The sequence below is a fragment of the Juglans regia genome, chromosome 1, assembly GCF_001411555.2.
Source record: "Juglans regia cultivar Chandler chromosome 1, Walnut 2.0, whole genome shotgun sequence".
Taxonomy (NCBI): domain Eukaryota; kingdom Viridiplantae; phylum Streptophyta; class Magnoliopsida; order Fagales; family Juglandaceae; genus Juglans; species Juglans regia.
This window is the reverse complement of record NC_049901.1, coordinates 42871888-42891188: the sequence shown is the minus strand read 5'-3', so window position 1 is coordinate 42891188 and position 19301 is coordinate 42871888. Positions and strand designations below refer to the sequence as shown.

Genomic DNA, 19301 nt, shown 5'->3' with positions numbered 1-19301 from the left:
TTGTGCCAATATGATATTGTGTAGTTGGCTTATTTGAATATACAAATTTGAATTTTGTATTGGAGGTTCTTAATACACTAATTTGTGCTCATGATATTGTTTAGTTGGCTTATTTGAATAGACTATTTTTTATGGAGCTTCTCAATATACTAATTTGTGCACATGATATTGTGTTTTCAATACACTAATTTGTGCCCATGATATTGTGTAGTTGGGTGATTTGAATGTTAGATTTATAATATATGATAATTTCTTCATATAATCAAAGCATATGGTCAATAAAATTGAGAGTTCATACCTCTAATAACTTGTGATGGATTGTTCATAGAGTTTTAGGATTCCTGCAAAAAAGGAAATTTTCTAGCTATAGAGAGAACTACTCTCTACCCCTCTTTGTCTGATTTTTTATTTTTACTCTAAGAGGGAGAATAAGAAGAGCAAAATGACTATATAGAACTCAATGAGCTAGTTCTATTTTTAAAGTGAGGTGAGAATGTCCATATGTGTCTATTAAAATGGTACATCTCGTTATGAGCCCAATTACTAAATGTTAATACTAGTCCATTATTCACAAAAATAAATATAATAATCTCTCACTTGGACAGCATTACATTTAATCACAATATAAAACACAAACAAACATCCCAAAACCAAAGGCTTTGTTTAAACCTACAAGTACAAGCTAGTGAACGATACATCGACAGGGCATACGACACATGACCAATACTTGCAATCACGTAATTCAGATCAATGAGATACAATTGCAGTAAGAAAATAATCAAAAGAGTGACAAACACTTGTTTCCATAAAAAGCCCTAGAGACAAATTTGAATGTCTTTAAAGCAATAGGTCTTGTCCAAAATGCAGTTGCAATACCTAGTCTAGTGACTATACCGATAGGATATATGACATCAAACGTAAACTCACAACCACCTGACTCAGGTATAGGCTAAAACAAATTGTCTCTTGTAGGTAATATGCCTTGTCCATAATACGCGTGACTTAGGCACAAGACTAATCAGTATGTCTCAATATATAAAGTACGCCCTATCCAAAATACGCGTGACTCGGGCATGAGATCAAACATAATGTCTCATTACATAAACAATCGCCTTGTCCAAAATGCGCATGACCCAGGCACGAGACTAGTCAGTATGTCTTAATACATAAATACACCCTATCCAAAATGCAGGTGACTCAGGCATTCATTGACATTGCTACATTTAAAACAGAATATGAACATAAACAATATAGTCAAACAGTCAATGATCACAGAACTCCCACTAACTAAATACAACAGAAGACTTTAACAATCTCAAATGAGTCACATGTTTCTGAAATAGTTTTGGAGTTAAACCTTTAGTTAGTGAGTCAGCTAACATATACTTTGTGAAAATATGCTTAATACAAATATAAGACTTGGTTATTTTCTCTCTGACAAACAAATACTTAATATCAATATGTTTGGAGCGAGAAGAGTTCCTAGTATTTCGAGAGAAAATGACTACTGCAGAATTATCACAAAATATCTTCAGCGGCCTCGAAATGGTGTTCGAAACACCTAGCCCCAAGATAAAGTTCCACAACCATATAGCCTGACATGTAGCCTCGTAACAAGTTACATACTCTGTCTCCATTGTAGAGGAAGCTGTAAATGTCTGTTTGACACTTTTTCAAGAAACACTTTTTCAAGAAATTGCTCCTCCTACCATCATAAAAACATAACCAGAAGTGGATTTCCTGTCATCTAAACAACCTGCAAAATCGGCATCAAAATATCCAACTACATCAAGAATGTCAGATCGCCGATATGTAAGTACTAGATCTTTAGTGCCTTGCAAATACCTAAGTACTTTCTTTGTAACTTTCCAGTGAGCCAAACCAGGATCACTCAAGTACACCAACAACATAAGCAATATTAGGTCGTGTACATACTTGAGCATACATCAAACTACCCACAACCGACGAATAGGGAACTGTTCGCATTTGAATCATCTCACTATCATCCTTAAGGCATTGATACTTAGAAAATTTATCACCTTTTACAATAGGTTCTTTTCCAGGAGAACAAAAATGCATATTAAACCTATTTAAAACTCTATCGATGTAGGTTTCATGAGACAATCCAAGAGTGCCTCTAAATCTCACACAAAAAATCTGGATGCTCAAAACGTAAGAGGCCTCACCAAGGTCTTTCATATCAAAATGAGATGACAACACAAGTTTTGTCTCAAACATAAGCTCAATATTATTTGCGGCAAGTAATATATCATTAACATAAAAAACAATAAAGATATACTTACTCCCATTGACCCTCAAATATATGCATTGATCAATAAGATTTTTCTTGAAATCGCAAGAGGTAACAATCTCATCAAATTTTTAAGTATCATTGTCTCGATACTTGCTTAAGCCCATAAATGGACTTGTTAAGTTTATACATCATATGTTCATTTCATTCCACTTGGAAACCATTTGGTTGAGTCATGTACACATCCTCAAATAGATGTCCATTAAGGAAAGTTGTCTTGACATCCATTTGATGCAGTTCGAGATCAAAATGAGCCACCAATGCCATAATAATCCAAAAAAAACATTTGGTAGAAACAAGCGAGAAAATGTTCTTATAATCAATGTCTTGTCTTTGGTTAAAACTCTTAGCAACAAGCCTAGATTTATACCTTTATACCTGGCCTTCAGAATTATACTTGGTTTTAAAAATTCATTTGCAACTAATTGACCTATAGCCACATGGTAGTTCAACTAAGTGTTATACTCCGTTTTGACACATCGATGCCATCTCATCATGCATAGCATCCATCCAACAAGAAGATTGAGGACTATCAATGACCTTCTTAAAAGAGGCTGGATCAAGAGACATACCAGTATTAAATTCATGCTTCTGTAAATGGACAATATAATCATAAGAAATTGTTGGTCTACGAATTCGCTGTGATCTCCTCAAAATAATATCATCAATCCTCACATCAACATCAACTATAGTGTCAACAATAGGGTCTTGGATAACAGTACTGGTTCCCTTTGTCAATGGTAGTGCAGCCACTAATGGAGGAGTAATCTGAACATGTATAACAACACACTTTTTCCTAAATACAACTTCACTTGGCACGTAACTCTCACTGTTACTAACATCCGAAAAGAAAGTGACTCGATCAGATTCAATGACTTTAATAACATTAGAAGGACAATAGAAAATAGAGTCTCTTGATCCCACATAATAGTCAACAAAATAACCAGTAATTATTTTAGGATCAACTTTATTCTCTTAATGATTATAAGGCCTTATTTTCACTTTACAGTCTCAAACATGGAAATGATGCAAACTAGGCCTCTTACTTAACCATAACTCATAAGGAGTTTTAGAAACCGATTTACTTAGTACTTGATTCAAAATATTTGCAACAGTTTTCAACGTCTCACCCCACAAAAATTCAGGTAAAGTGAAATGACTAAGCATATACTGCATTCTATCCATAAGAGTATGATTTCTTCTTTTTGCAATGTCATTCTGTTTTGGAGTTTCAGACATTGTATATTGAGCCTCGATACCACATGCATTGAGAAATCTAGTAAAACGTCCAAGATTTCTACCAGTTTCATCATATCTCCTATAAAACTCATATCTTCTATCTAATCTTACCGCTTTAATTTTCTTATTTTTTTGAAACTCCACAGCAGTCTTAAAAGCCTTAAAAGTTTCCAATAAGTCTGATTTTTCTCGAATGAGTTCAATACAACTATAACGAGAATAATCATTAATAAATTTAATGAAGTATCTATAATTTTCCAAAGCGGCATGTGAAATGTGATCACAAATATCAGTATGGATTAAATCTAGAATATCCAAACATCTGCAAATCTTTTACTTTCTAGTTTTCGTTGGAAGCTTCACTTTGATACAAGCAACACAAGTTTTAAAATCAGAAAAATTCAAGTCAACTAGAATACCATCTTTAATCAATCTCTCCATTTTTTCTCTAGATATATGACCCAACCTTTTGTGCTATAACATGAAAGAGTTTTCATTAGATCTAACACGTTTAAAATCAACTAGAGCATTCACAATAGAGATACTAGAAGAAGTAGGATCTAAAGCAGGAATCAAGTCAATTTTATACAAATCATCATATAAAGTAGCAGTACCAACCACAACAGAGTTATAAAATATTGTAGCCTTTCTGTTTCCAAAATGAAAAACATAACCACATTTGTCCAAAATAGAAATAAACGTAAGTTTTCTTCTAATGGAATGTATAAAAGTAGTATCAGACAAGTTCAAAACATGCTTAGAAGTCAAAATAAGTCTAACAACACCAATATGTTAAAACTTTAACATTCACACCATTGCCCATATTTACTATCAACTCTGTGTCAATTGGTCTTTTGTGGTTCCTTAATTCCTGCAAAGAATTTGTAGTGTGAATGGTTGCACTAGTATCTAGCCACTAAGTATCAGAAGGCACATCGACTAGATTAGACTCAAAACACACTAGTAGCGAATGTGTACCTTTCTTGTCTAACCAAGCCTGAAATTTCCTACAATCAGCCCTCTTGTGCTTAAACAAATGACTGAAATTAAACCTTCCCTTAAAAACTTCATTCTTAGGCCCATTTGGAACACTTACACTAACTTGCTGAGAAGGCCTTTCAGATTTCTTCATCATACAGAAGTTGTTATTATTACCCTTGAAGAACTTCTTTCATTTATCAACAATTACCATGAAAGCAGTATGAGACTTGGCATTTTTTATCAGCTATGCTCTGCTTGATAGACTTGTTAATAGTATACTTCATAATCATGAAACAAGTCTTATCAGAATGCACTCATTTCTCATAACGAGTCTTTTTAGCTGCAGAACTTTCACTAGTGGGTTCAACAGACGCATCGACCCTCAAAGCCAAATCCAAATTCATGATAACTAAATTAAAAGTGAGAGACTTTATATCAATCCTCAAAATTAGTTTCCATTAAACTCTTGATGAGAGAATATAACAAAATTTATTATGCATGTGGAATAAGAAACATACACCCATAAATATCTCCATTAGGCAATCTTACATCCATGCTAGAGTCTTATTCAAAATAGACTCTTATGCACTATGTTAAAGCCCAAGATACATAAAAGTCTCTTACACATGATAAATCAAAATAATTAAATACAAAAACTTAAAATGACCCACTATTTAGAGGATAGGACTAGGTCACCAAATGCTAAACACTTAACTATTATCTTTATCGTCCTAAGCATCCTACCAAATAATGATTTGTCAACGGGGCAAAAATTCACAATCCGTATGGATCTTAGTATAATGTCATTAAGCGGAAGCATGATCAATATAACAATTTTGATAATTTATCATGACTAGTCCCATGAGAGGTGGGTATATAGCCATTCCAAACCATCATTATTACAACAAAAATGACAAAAAACATCAAAAATATCTTCATACAAAATTCTTTATTGTCATAAAAAAAAAAAAAAACAGCACAACAAACAATACTATTATAGTCTACTTTATTTGAATAAAAAAACAAAATATCCTCATTCTTCCATTTTTTTATGGCATCTGAGCAAAAATAAAAATAAAAATCTTTAATATTTACAAATAAAGGAATAAGAGGAAACTTTTACAAAATGAAAAAGAAAAAGCATCAAGAGCTAGCTCCCCCACCCCATTTTCAATATCTAATGAACACATGGAATCAAGATAAAACTGCCAGAGAAAAAAAAATTCACTCCACCCAATTGCTTTAGTATACGATTTGCCAGTTACAAATATAACTCAATGAAATCGAAAATCTTGGCTAATAGCTAGCAAGATTTGTTGAATATATCATATAATGGAAGCTAATAGCTAGCAAGCCATTGAAATTCAAGCCCAATGAAAATGTTTTAGAGTCAAGTCACCGCAACGAAAAGTAAAAGAACACAACCATAAAAAATAGGAAGGTAAGCTCTGATACTAATTGTTAAATTCACAAAATATGATAATTTCTTCCCATAATCAAATCATGTATTCAATAAAATTGAGAGTCCATACCTCCAAAAATTTGTGATGGATTTTCTATAGAGCTTTAGGGTTCCTGCAAAATATGAAATTTTCCAGCTTTGGAGAGAACTACTATCTACCCATCTTTATCTGATTTTTGGTTCTTGCGCTAAGAGAGAGAAGAAGAAGAGCAAAAGACCTATATAGAACTCAAAATGCTAGTTTTATTTTTAAAGTGGGGTGAGAGTAGGGGCATCCATATGTGTTTATTAAAATGATTCATCGCATTATGGGTCCAATGACTAAATGTTAATGCTAGTCTACTATTCACAAAAACAAATACAACATTAAATACACTGATTTAAATGTTATATGGAGGTTTTTTATAGAGGAAATTGTGTAATTGGCTTCTTTGTAAGATTTTTGAAATGACAAAGATACTCATTTTGTTACCGAGTTTCTAATGACAAACATACTTATTGTGTAGTTGGTTTCTTTACAAAATTCTTTGTTTGTTAACCAACAAAGAAATCTATAAAAAATATCTAGAAAAAATAAAATATAGTGATATTTTAGGTCAGTTTTCCAAAGGTTCTGATTAGGTTTGTAAAACTTTTACATTCCTAAGTATTATGGCAAAATAGGGTGATATATTTGTTAATTCTTATAATCAAAGAAATGATTCCTATATCATAAATTTCTAAGGTGTACTCTATTATATGTGAAAAGCATTACAAGTTGCATCATGTTATATTATTCATAATTAAAAAAAAAAACAAAGAGAGAAACTTGAGAACAAAGTCGAGGAGTATGAAAATGTATTGATAAGTATTTTGCTAGTTTTCAGCATGAACATTTTGCTTGTACTGATTTGGTTTAATAGAAGTCTAAAAAAAATTTACTGCTTTGCAAAATTTAATGAAAGTACAATATGATTCTCATGTAGATCACTACCTAATTATCATAATGTGTAGTTGATCCGTTTCTAATGAAATCACCAACTTGTTGGTATAGTTTGAAAGTATCATTAAAGACCTCCCAAACTAACATAAATCTTGGAAGAAAATTTTATGCACGTCTGAAGTATAACACGATAAAACAAATTTTAATCTGTCATATTTTTATATTTCTTTTTAATACACGTACAAATTTGTCATATTTAACGTTTAAAATTCTTGAATTGTATGCAGGGAGAAGCAAGATGTCAGTTCTTCATATGAGCATATATACTTCAATTGATAGAAGAGAAAACTCTAATATGAGAGAATATAGTTCGGAAGAGCGATGATGATTTATTGCTATACGAGTATAAAGCTAAAAAAAAAAAAAAAAAGAGATAAACTAATAAAGAGAGAGAATGAGCTTCACAAGCGAGATGATGAATTTTGAAAATGGATTATAGAGAATAAGGGTGCATGTATATTATTATGTATGTACATGATGTTATCTATTGTTGATAAGGATAATGATAGATGGTGTATAAGATCATATATTACTTGTGAATGATAAGTTATTGCTCTTTATAAGGTTCTAATGGGACTCCTATGATAGTACTCTTTATTGCCTGGTCTTGGTCTGTTATGATGGCTTTGGGTGTCTGATCATTCATGCATTTTTACCATACTTGGAACGACCAAACAGAAGTAATTGTGTCTTTACTTAAAATTAAGCCGACCCCTAATAATATGAACTTTTCATGATGGTTTACACCAATTAAGGGAGCAAAAGTCATCTCATACCTATTTGTTAGGTACGTCGTATCGAAGGTAATAACATCTCAGAAATACTTACATGCCGCTTGGCTTTGTGCGTCAGCCTAGAACACATTTTTGACTTTGAACTTGTTATTCACATCCATAACAGAAACAAAACCATCATTCATCTCTGTCATCCTCTCAAAGTAATCACTGAGTGTTTCATCACCTCATTTACCAAGCTTTAAGTGTCGGTTTTGTCAATAAAATTCTGACAATTTTTCTTTTAGCATTTTAGATTCTCAAACCCCCCCTCCGGCGCATCAACAACAAGTGCATTGAAATTCTTGTTCATTCAAATATTTGCTCTGTTATTCAAATCGAGCATTTTTGACTGCATTCATTTAAACACTTGTGAAATCTAAAAAAATCTAGAATTTTGTGAGCTAATAGTACTATGATTGTGAGCAATCTCAACCATAATAAAAACTCGTACCTCATTCATCAAGTGAGCATTTACCATACTCCATTCATCACTAAGCATTTACCATACCACATTCATCAACTGAGCATTTATTTTTTGCTTTATAATCCGTTTTAATTATTGGTCATTTCCTCAATAAATTATTGTAGCTAGGATGGTACTTGCTGCTACACGCACAACCAATCGTCACATACTTTGTACTCCCATCTGCCTCTCTTTTTGTCCTTTTTATGATAACATCAAAACTCTCTTGCTTGGCATATTGTTTGTAATAGGCCAAAAGCTCTTTGTTAGTGGCAAACTCAATACCAGATTTTGGCTCATCGAGTCGTTCATCATTATCTGATACTTCATTAGTCTCTTCTGCCTCTGTCTCTTTATTTACACTGGATGAAGTTTCTAAAAATGCAAATGTATGGTTGTGATTAACATTTATATTATATACACTGGGTGTTAACTCATCGAGTTAAAAGTGTAATACTATTAGTAATATGATAGCTTTGATCAATTATGTCTTATGTACTTCCAACATTCTTTTCACTTTTAGCACCAAATGACACAATTGATCAACCACTTGCTACAATTATCCACTATTTTAGAAATACTTTTTTAAAAAATAAAAAGGACACTACTTGGATTGTATCTTGAACTCGTCTCAACTCTTCTGAATTACTCGAGGAAGGGAAAGGCATAGTTGGTTTGAATGATGGTATCGATAGATGTTGTAATTACGTATTGTGTTAGAAAGATTCGAATGTAAGTATAAAAAAACTTTTTTAAAACATAAAAAGGCATTTACTTGGATTATATCTTGAACTCGTCTCAACTCCCCAAGATTATTTGGCCAATGGTAGAGCATAGTTGGTCCAAAGGGAGGTGTTGATGGATACTACAATTATGCACTATGTTAGAAAAACTTGAATGCATGTACAATCTTTTTAAAACAAAAAATAAAAAGGCATCTACCTGACTACCCAAAGCCTGTGGATATAGATCTGGATATGTATTGAGAGGCATAATAAATGATAAGTAATATGAATTTACAGGACTATAATATCCCTATAATACAGAAATAAATAATATATTAACTAAATGCTACAATATCGGATGCAATGATATTTCCAAATGACCAATGTGTATCATACCTAGGTCAGTGAAATCAATGTAAAAGGCTTGTGTGACCTTCCACATTCCTCTTCACCCATCACACTATTTCAACGGAGTTTTAAAAATAAAGTTCCTACACAGAAAGACATAAATGATTTCATATATGAAAATATGATACATTGAAATTACAAAATTTGTAAAAAAAATCCTGCACCTTGAGGTTTCTTAATCTTAATTTGTGATATTTTCTGATTGACATGATAAGTGTTGGACGTAGGATGTGGAATTGGTAGACCACTAATTTATTTCTAGATTCAGGTGAATGATAGTTCTTTTGCATTTAAACTCTTCCCCCAAAACCTCCCCCCCAAATCCACTCTCTCATTTTGGTTTCTGGCATCAATTAAACACGTTGTCATAAAAGTTATGTTGAACTTGCTTGTATTTTTCATTTATATTCTAGGTACATTCATATCAATAAGGTTTGTAATGGAATGATAATCTTAATTAGTTTTTAGGATTGAGATTTACATTCCTTTAATAAATTGCCAATTCAAACCTTTTAAGAAGCACATTGACTAGGGTAGGTTTGGGGGGTGAGATGATAATTTTGTGTTTTATTTTGAAATTTAAAATATTAAGTTTTAATATTATTATTGTTTTGGGATTTGAAAAATGTGTATTGGGATTTGAAAAATTTGAATTATTTATTATATTTTGTATGGAGATTTGAAAAAGGTATAATGATGAAATGAGATGAGATGAGAATTTTGTGTTTTGTTTTATGCCCCAAACCTACCCTAAGACTCTTGTACTGATATTAGAAGGTTTTTAAGCTTCTATATCTATTGAAATTTCTCTTAAGCACTCACAAGTTATGTTTGCGATTGTGATTGTCACAGTATAGCATCAATTATGGGATTAAACAACAATGAATATCAGATAGCAAGTGAAAAAGTACATGTTGATCTCTTAGTTAGAGAAGTGGTTTGATTTTTTTTTTAATCTCGGTCTCCCTAGTATTTGGAAAATTACTAGAATGTGTTTTATTTTGAAGTGGTTCTTTATCATCATTAAGACAATGCTCAATCATATGGAGCTCATAAGAATTTTTTGAAGTTAGCTTTCAATTTATAACCATTGAAGGCTAAAATCTCAACCTTCTTTTGCTCCACAGAAGCTAAACCGCATTGTTAAAGTAGAAAAAACCTGTAACTTTGTGAATGTTGGTTATATTGCAAACCAATTTCATAATAAAATTGTGAAATCTTTTACGTTGGAATGCAGACCAATTCTATAGTGACATTGTTTTTCCAAGAATTTACATTTCAAACTTATATTCATCTAATATTCATTACTTCATACAAACTCTTTATTTTGTCTAATATGTGGTATATGAACATAAAAATGCCAAAAATCAGCAACCATGCCCAAAATCGGCAACCAACTACACCCAACCATAGATTCAAGAAATACAAAAATGCACAAGATGAGTCATGTTAGAAATGAAGAGATTTACCTGGTTAACGAAATGGAGAGAAATGATAGCCTTCATTGGCAGTAGAGGGAGAGAAGGCGAAGATATTTGTTGGATCCATCTTGCTTTCCGTTGGTCATTTCCCTTAGTAGCCCCTACCGGTGGCGGATGTAGAAGCCGCGTTGAGAATAGTAGAGGGGAGAACGCGGGCGGAGGGCGAAGTCGAGTTAAAGGGAGAACAATAGAGGGGAGAGAACGCAAGGGGAGGGGGAAATTTTTAAAATGATAACAGAGATTGGGAACATAGTCTGTTTCTAAACAGGCATTTTAGATGAGTGCAAAAAAAAAATACTCATCAACAAGTGTGTGGTAGATGAGTAGAATAACTATTTTTGTAAAAGCAGAAAGTTGACTAGCCCTAATGATTACAAATCTCACTAAAAAAACTACTCAAACTCATGAACCCTACAAAACACTCGAAATTATAAATTTTGGAAAGAATAATGCTAAATGCAGTTATTTATTAGAGTAATGCTACTCTAAATAGACAAGTTTTATACAAGTCATTTGTTAAAAAGTTGGTCCCACTAATAAGAATAGTTTTCTTTTTATCATTTTTTAATGTGGGGTTCACTTTTTTACAAGAGATTGCACGAGACTTGTCTATTTAAAACTTATACAAATTATTTTTCTATTTATTAACAGTTGTATCTCATTTCAATATTTTAATTATTATTATTTTTTTTTTTGCAATTGATGCTTTAAAAACTCTTAAATAAATTGAAATCTCGAAACCTAAATTTTCCAGCCATATGGCATGTTTTCTAGAAACTAATTATAATGAATGCATGCATGTAAAATTGTCATTACATACCACAATTGATGGATACAATATACTATAAATTCAATGAATAGCATATATCTAAAAATTACATATTATACGGTTATGAATACTTTTTTATTCTTTTTACTTTATACACATATACATAGCTTTTCTTTTCACTATTATTTAGAGTAGTGTTATACGCACAAGTAATTTTACATACAATATTATATATATTGAGAAACAGTTTCATTTTATCAATATTTTTTTTTAATTTAAATTTTAAATTTTTATAGATAACATTTTTTTAATAATATTAATAGAATGTAGAATTGATTTTACATTAGACTAGTTTACACTAGCCGGCTTCCCAAACAGACCCCAAGAAAACTGCGCGAACAAACGGGTCTTTTTGGCGGGAACCCACGTGTCAAGCAACGAGGGCATCGTTCGTACATCTTTCAACTGCAAAAACCCTAGTATGCTCCACTCCTTCTGTGCAAATCCTCACCCAAAATCTCCATTCTCTCTCTCTCTCTCTCTCTCTGATACCAAATGAACCCCTCGGGAGCTTCTTCAATTCCCTTCAAGTCCAAGAAGCCCCTTCTTCACTCAAAGCCCCCCAACACTAACCAACTGAGCTCCAAAACCCCAGAGAAACCCACTCAGCTCCCCCGCCGCTCCTCTCGGAACCGTGGTGTTGCGCTTTCGATAAATGAAGTTCGGAGGGTCGCCGAGAGCCTCCACGACACGGATCGACCCGACCGATCTGGTCTCCGGCCAAAGTCCGCCAGGAGGCAGATCGAATCCTGGCCAGCCGAAAGCCCAACCCGTAAGCCGAAGAAACCTGCCGGAGGGCCCTTCAAGCTACCGGAAAAGTAAGAGATTTTAGTATTATTTTATTTAATGTGACTTGAGTCTTGAGTAATTTAATTTGGCTTCTCTTTGTAAAAAAGTTTGGGTTTTTCCTCTCTTTTGGCAGATTTGAGAATCTTGCCGAGTTTTTCGATAGCTTGGATAGTTCGATTCGATTGTTGCGGTTGAAGGGTTCGGCGACAAACTTTACGAATATTTGCCCGAAGATTGAGTGTTTAACTGATAGGTATTGTATTTTATGTGTATCTTTATGTGTATGATTATAGGTATATTTTTAATTGCCCTTTATTTTTTATAATATCGTTGCTAACTAGCTGGGGTTTTGTTTGGTTTCTGAGAATAATGTAATTTAGGTATATAAGATACTAGATTCTTGTGTTTTACCTCCGATTGGTCTTTCCAGTAAGTTTATTCATGTAGCCCATGCTTGGATCTGGGAAAGAAGGGGGGAAAGTAGAAAAGAAGTTCGAAAATATTAAGAATCCTAATTTCTTAAGTAATTCCGCATTTGTTTTCTTCTCAGATCTAAAGGACCGTTTGATTTCCAAAAGTAGTCAAATGGACCCTTACATTGATTGCCCTTTTCGTTTCAAGCTTAATGAATCCATTTTCTTTAAATGTTTTTAGGAGGTTTTCATATAGTCACTTGGCTCAGTTGAAGTTTATATTACGCGATGCATTTGAAATAAAGAGGGTACTTGTGTTTGATGAGCGGACGAGTTGTATGAAGCCAGATCTTCATGTTTCTATCAATGTCGATGCAATAGAAGATAATGCGAAGTTGAAATCTGAAAGCAGGAATATGTATTTGAGGAAGGTCTTCCGAGCACGGCTGGCAGATTTTTCAAAATCCCATCCCGAGGTATACATGGTGTATACTTTCTTTGTATTATATGGGCTACTCTGGATCTGTGCTTAGTTGAATGCCATAATTTATTTACAATCACATCTTGTATGATATTAGTTTTCAATCGTCTGCATATTTATATGCAAGCATAATATTTCTTTTAATGCTCTGGTTGTCATGTCTTCCTAATCAACTGCAAACGATGCCATGATATGTAATGAGAAGTGCAATATTATTTTCTGTAATATACAAACTATAATTGTACATATAACCACTTTCCCAAGAAATTCTTTCCGTCGGATAATTGTACTTCAAATTGTTTGCTCTAGTCATATCTATAAATGAGTTAGAAGCCCTTTACTTTTACATTTCATTTAAACGTTTTGTCTCCCACCATGTCAACTTAATGAGAATGGGACTTAAAACAGGTAGATGTTACTTGCTAGGAATCTCATTTTTGGGTTTTAAGATACCCCATTATGATGTAGCTAATGAGAGTGGGACCTAAAGCAGGTATGTTCTGTGCTTGCTACTTCTGAAAAAAAAAAAATCTATTTTTGCCATTCTGAGTTCTTATTTTCAATTGAATGAAGATTGAAAATGAAGTTTACAGTGAAGGCACTCCTGCTGTCTCCCTCATTATGGACGTTTTTGTTTTTAAATTTTTGGCTAAATAAAAAGGGTAGAGGGGCAACCGGAGGTCGCTTCCTTATCTGGGTGTGACCATGGTAGCACCCTACCCGATGCGAATTGATTGTGGATGTTTTACCCTCATGTGACTGTCACTTTGACATTCAAGACTAGTTAATGCAACTAATGACAGGTTTTTGGGATGAGAATGTGGTCAGTTTTCTCTGACATGCCTTATGTGTGAAGTATTTTATTATATTTTTATGAATGTTTTAGATTGAATCATTCTTTTGGAATACCATGTGATCGGGAAGACTTTTCTTCTGCACCCAGGTTGATGAAATTCCAGAGGAAATGTTGCCAGAACCATTCAATCGTACAAAGACAGAAATTCACTCAAACATGAGAGAAGTACCCACCTCATCATTTCCTATTAGGACATCAATTGATGCACTAACAGCTCGGCAATCTGCAGTATCAAAAACCTGTATTCGTGGTGATGAAATTTCAGGAGTAGAGCAAGATGTGAATTCAAACATTAAAGAAACTCCCAACTTGGCATCGTCTGTGGATACATCAGTTGAAGAACTTAGAAAACAACAAACAGCAGTAGCATCACATCTCCCTCAATCTTTCCGTAAGAGCTTTTCTCGGAAAGTCACATGCAATGAAGCAGAGAACACATCTCCAAACTTATTGAAGGCTTCCTTCCAACCTTCAGTTCTACCAGTTCCAGAGTTTCTCCCTTACAGAAGTTCCACCAAAGAGGAAACTGCTGGTGCTGGTCCATCCCCAGCAAAATTGTCAATTGACCAAGCCAGCAATGGAAAAAATGTAGCATTTTGTGCTGCTTCTGCTCATTTCACACCATCCCCTGCAACCCCAAGCAAAGTGTTAGATGCCATGAATAATGGAAATGGTTCTCCCACAGAAATTTCGAACAGAGACTCAACTCCTGCAAAACTTGCTTATACTCCGGTCCGGTTGATGAATGTGACACCCACATTGCAACCACCAAAGAGATGTTATATGAGCCCAGAGAATGACTGTACCGGCTCACCACAAAAGTTAGTTAGGCGTCTGCCCCGTTCCAGGTCATTGAAATTTGACACTCCTGAAAAAAATGAGAACTCTGAAGATAAAATAGATGATGTGGGAGGTGTTTCTGTTGATTCTGATATCTTTGATATTCTTCCTGAGAATCTTCTGCAATCGGTAAGCCCTTTCGGAAATTTGCTACATTTTCATTTTTACCATGCATGCTTCTAACTTTACAGTCTGGGTTCTTTTTAATCTATCAGTGTTATTTAACTGCTATTAAGCTACATATAATTTCTATTTTGTGTCCTTTTTGCTTCCAATAGAAATTGATAAGATTGCTATAATGTTTGCTTGCTATTAGTATGGATTAATTTAAATTAGATAAAGAACGAGGTGTGTCAGCCAGAATGTTGTGGACAATTGGAAAGTGACTTTGTACAAGGATAGGGTTAGGGTATTTCAAATCGAAACTTTTTCTGCATTCAGCCGCACTCTTTGTATTTATGCGAAAGCCCTATTGTTTAGCAACATGGAATTGATACTCATATCTTAACATCCTGTAAGAGATGGACTTATTGATCCCAATCAACTTCTCATTGTTCTGATTGTGCGATTTGAACTGAGAGGTAGCTGTGTTTTTTTTTTTTGTGCAGATAAGAGAGAAAGAGAGGATCACAATGGAGGAACAAAATCCAGCCATCTCCTATGCAAAGAGGAGGCGAAAAATGATTGCTAGCCTCCCTAAGCTTTTTAACATGATTCACTTCTTATTTCAGTCCACTAAGCAGTCTGTTATAACAAAAGAGGAACTTATACACAAGATAATCACAAGCCATTGTGATATTGTTGACAGAAGTAAGCATTTGTATATAAGACATAATTCCCCTTTCTCTGGTAGCTTTTGGTAATCCCATTGATTTGTGTTCGCAGGAGAAGTTGAAGAGAAGCTGAGCCTCTTGCTAGAACTAGTTCCTGAATGGATTTCAGAAAAACTGGCATCTGGAGGGGATTTGCTATTCTGGTGAGCTTTTTAATATAAATGTTGTAGATGTGGGAATACAATTGTAAAGTATAAGAAATAGATATTCAAATAAATTATTTATTGTACAAACCGTAATTTATTCTTCAAGAGATGTAACATCTTCAAATCGATCTCTATCTTGCAGTATAAACAAGGGATCAAGTCCTGAATTAATACGAGCACGGCTTGAAGAATCAAAGTGACCAAGAAGACGCCATTCTTATTTCTTTCTAGGAAACTACTGTAACAAGCATGTTGAGTGATGTCTTAAGTTGAGTTGTTACGAGGGGCTATTTGTAAATGCGTTGAGTCAAAATCTTCCATGTTTTCCGATGCTCTAAAGGGAATTGATTTTTGGAAGACTCGGGGCAAGATGAAGGCTTTTGTCAAATATATTAATTAGATGGCAAAATTATTAAAAGGTTGCTTTTTGTAGGATTGTGGCATAATTTAATATATGACAAAAGTTCTGTAAGGTGCATCAATCAAGCCTGCGACAGAAGCGGCCGTTTGAATTTGGATATTTATAACTCCGGGGTTGGATTAAGTTGTAAAGGCTTTGGGCTCGGGGATATGCACCCTATGCACCCTATTCCTTTTAAGTGCAAATAATCTTTAGGGTCATCGATTTTTTTCTTGAATTATTAGAGTTGCACTTATGAAAAACTTCTTGTCGAGAGTCTGAATTAGTTGGGATGCTGTCTTAGATCTCCCACGTGATGGCTTTAGATACTCTAATATTTTAGAGTCATTCAAAAGTAGGGAAAAAGAGCTTGTAAATTCAACACTTACTAGTAGAATTTATTACTATTATTATAAAAAAAAAAAAAAAAAACCAGAGCTTTCTTGCGACCTTTTTTGTTACTTTTTTTTATTAGGCCTCACTTGCCACCTGACATAGCTTGCGATCCTCTTTCGCTAGTGTGCATCATGATGATACGTTATCTTCCACCTTGGAATGCCTTGGGACCCTTTAGGCATCGTGTAATATTTTCTCCCCTTCCCGCAGGACCCTTTAGGCATTGTAATATTTTCCAGGAGAAGCAAGCCTTTAGGGGACTTCCCTTTCTGATGTTTCGCTTTGTATCTTGGGTGGCTCCTTTGGCTCTTCATCAGTCGAAAAGGCTCTCTCCTGGGACTTGATGTGATATTGATCACCTTCTTTCCCCCATAAAACAACGTATAGACCAAGGATAACAATGGATCCTCCCAGAATTCTGAAGGGGACATAGAATGAATTCAGAGACTTATCTAAATCCTTGTGTGCGGGTGTGTGCGGCTCCTGAAAGTGGACATCAATCCGTGATAATATTGATGATTCTACCTGCCCGTGTGCAGTCTTTTGCCAAGAAGAAAGTACTCTTGAAGCCCTACAAACAGTGTTCCAAGGGGATTAAACATGGTCACAAAAACTGGTCCTTTTTGCTTTGTGCACCATAGTTGAGTGACGGTTGCTAGACCTGCGCATACAACTCCCTGCCATTTATCATACAAAACTTAAACAAACATAATTTAGAACTAACTGCAACTAATATCAGAATTCATTCATTTTCTACTTACAGCATACACGATGGACCAGAAATCTATGTCAAACGCAATGGACCATGCTGCTGGTTTGTGTAGTATGATTACAGTGAAGACAGCTGATTGTGCTGCACCGATGAAGTTTATCCATGCAGTTAGTGACAGTTGCGCGGGATACTTCTTCAGTGTGATTCCCTACATGGTTTACATATATCACACCATCATCTTTCATGTCAAATTATCTTTATGATTATTTTTCTTGGGTTCAAGTACTGGGTCTTAGAAAGCTTCCTTCCTAAATTTAAATACCCAAAAAGTTTGAAAGTCTCATACAACTATACAAGTACTTGCATAGCAACTGGCTCTCTAAATCCATCACTTCTTCGTAAATAGCAGTTCACAAATAAAAGATTTTGATTATTCTTTATATATATTTGCCTGTAAGTAAATGAGTTTTTATCCCTTGCTATGAACTGCTGCATAGCAGCATATGTAATCTGAACTTGCAACATTTAGCAGAAAGCTTTGAATAGTTATGGATATACCTGCATGATGAACCATGAAGACCACGTCAAGCAACTTACAACAGTTAGTATTGGTCCTTTAATCCAGTTCTCATGGACATATTTAGTTCTGGTTATGTGGATAGGAGCACTCTTCCAACTTCGAACTTCGGGTCCTCTATACAAAGTGGTGACCAACACCCCAGCCAAGGATATCAAGGTTCCCAGGACTTTTGCCATCCCACGGGGGTTCCTAATATCAACAGTCTCCAACCTGCACAAAGCACTAAAACGTTTTCATGATGTCTCCCAAGTATTCATCAAGTGAAGAGAGAGATGTTCATGAAGTATTATTTAGCCCCACCTGAATGCAACTGCAATTACGAAAGTCATGGATGGAATGGTGTTGACTATGGACGTGACAAAGGTAGAAGATGTGTATTTCAAACTTGCGAAGTACATGTTTAAGGTTAAGCTAACCCTGTTTTACATATATATATATAAAAAAAAAAAAAAGTAAACTGTAAGTGCTTCTTATTTGATCAAACAGTACTAATAACTAAAATTTCTCTCATGCGTGTTCTGTTTACCTACCCTAGTAGAGAAAGCAGACACATCTCCAAAAACAAAGCTAATGTCAGCTTTGGCCTTACTTTCCTGCAGGAAAGAAAATGAAAAATCAAATGGTACTGAAAACCTCAAGGAATGAATAATTTCCAATATCGATTGGTCTGCTACAAGCTTGGAGATAATCAATAACTGTTGGAAAATTTATTTGCATTTATGTTAGACGTAAATTAGACCGTACCTTTCAAGAAAAAATGCAAAAGGAAGCATCACAAAACCACCCAAAATATGTCGATAAGTTACAAAGATATGAGGATTCATCCCATGGTTGAAGGAAGCGTCTGTGAAGAGATACAGAATCGTATAACCAATCTGTAGCAGAACCATGAGAAGGTGTGGCTTAAATCTCCTGAAGTTCACCCTCAATTTGTCTGCTGCTGGTGCCATTGCTAGCTCTTGAGAATGTCTTATCTTTTCCGCCCCCCCTGTTTATAATGGAAACACAAAATGCATCTATGCCCATGGATGTGGACTTAAAGAGTTGATCTTTACTTATCATGCTCACAAGTTGAAGGAATCATGTTCTTGTAGAAGTTCCAAAACTAAATAAATTGACACCTGAATTGAAGAAACCTGGCAAGTACGAAATGAAAAGATCACAATAGTGTTTTATGCCTGTCAATAGTCATCCAAAT

General features: G+C 34.4%; 2 protein-coding genes across 3 annotated transcripts; one reads left to right on the top strand and one right to left on the bottom strand.

Moving 5' to 3' along the window:
- Positions 1 to 12087: 12087 nt before the first annotated feature.
- On the top strand, positions 12088 to 16497 carry LOC108996045 (CDT1-like protein a, chloroplastic). The gene is made up of 7 exons (XM_018971787.2): positions 12088 to 12475; positions 12580 to 12699; positions 13101 to 13335; positions 14284 to 15165; positions 15645 to 15846; positions 15922 to 16012; positions 16158 to 16497. The coding sequence occupies exons 1-7, from the start codon at positions 12153 to 12155 to the stop codon at positions 16213 to 16215; spliced, it is 1911 nt and encodes a 636-aa protein (XP_018827332.1). The 5' UTR covers positions 12088 to 12152; the 3' UTR covers positions 16216 to 16497.
- A 357-nt stretch (positions 16498 to 16854) lies between these two features.
- Positions 16855 to 19086, bottom strand: LOC108996046 (WAT1-related protein At4g08300-like). Of its 2 annotated transcripts, none has more exons than XM_035695590.1 (7): positions 18848 to 19086; positions 18634 to 18696; positions 18404 to 18520; positions 18082 to 18325; positions 17573 to 17731; positions 17337 to 17488; positions 16855 to 17229 (listed from the first exon to the last, which is right to left on the bottom strand). In XM_035695590.1, exons 1-7 carry the CDS (start codon positions 19051 to 19053, stop codon positions 17064 to 17066), a joined length of 1107 nt encoding a protein of 368 aa, XP_035551483.1. In that variant the 5' UTR covers positions 19054 to 19086; the 3' UTR covers positions 16855 to 17063. The 2 variants fall into 2 exon arrangements, with proteins under 2 accessions (XP_035551483.1, XP_018827333.1); XM_018971788.2 differs by having other exon boundaries at positions 18082 to 18313.
- Between the last annotated feature and the right edge of the window lie 215 nt (positions 19087 to 19301).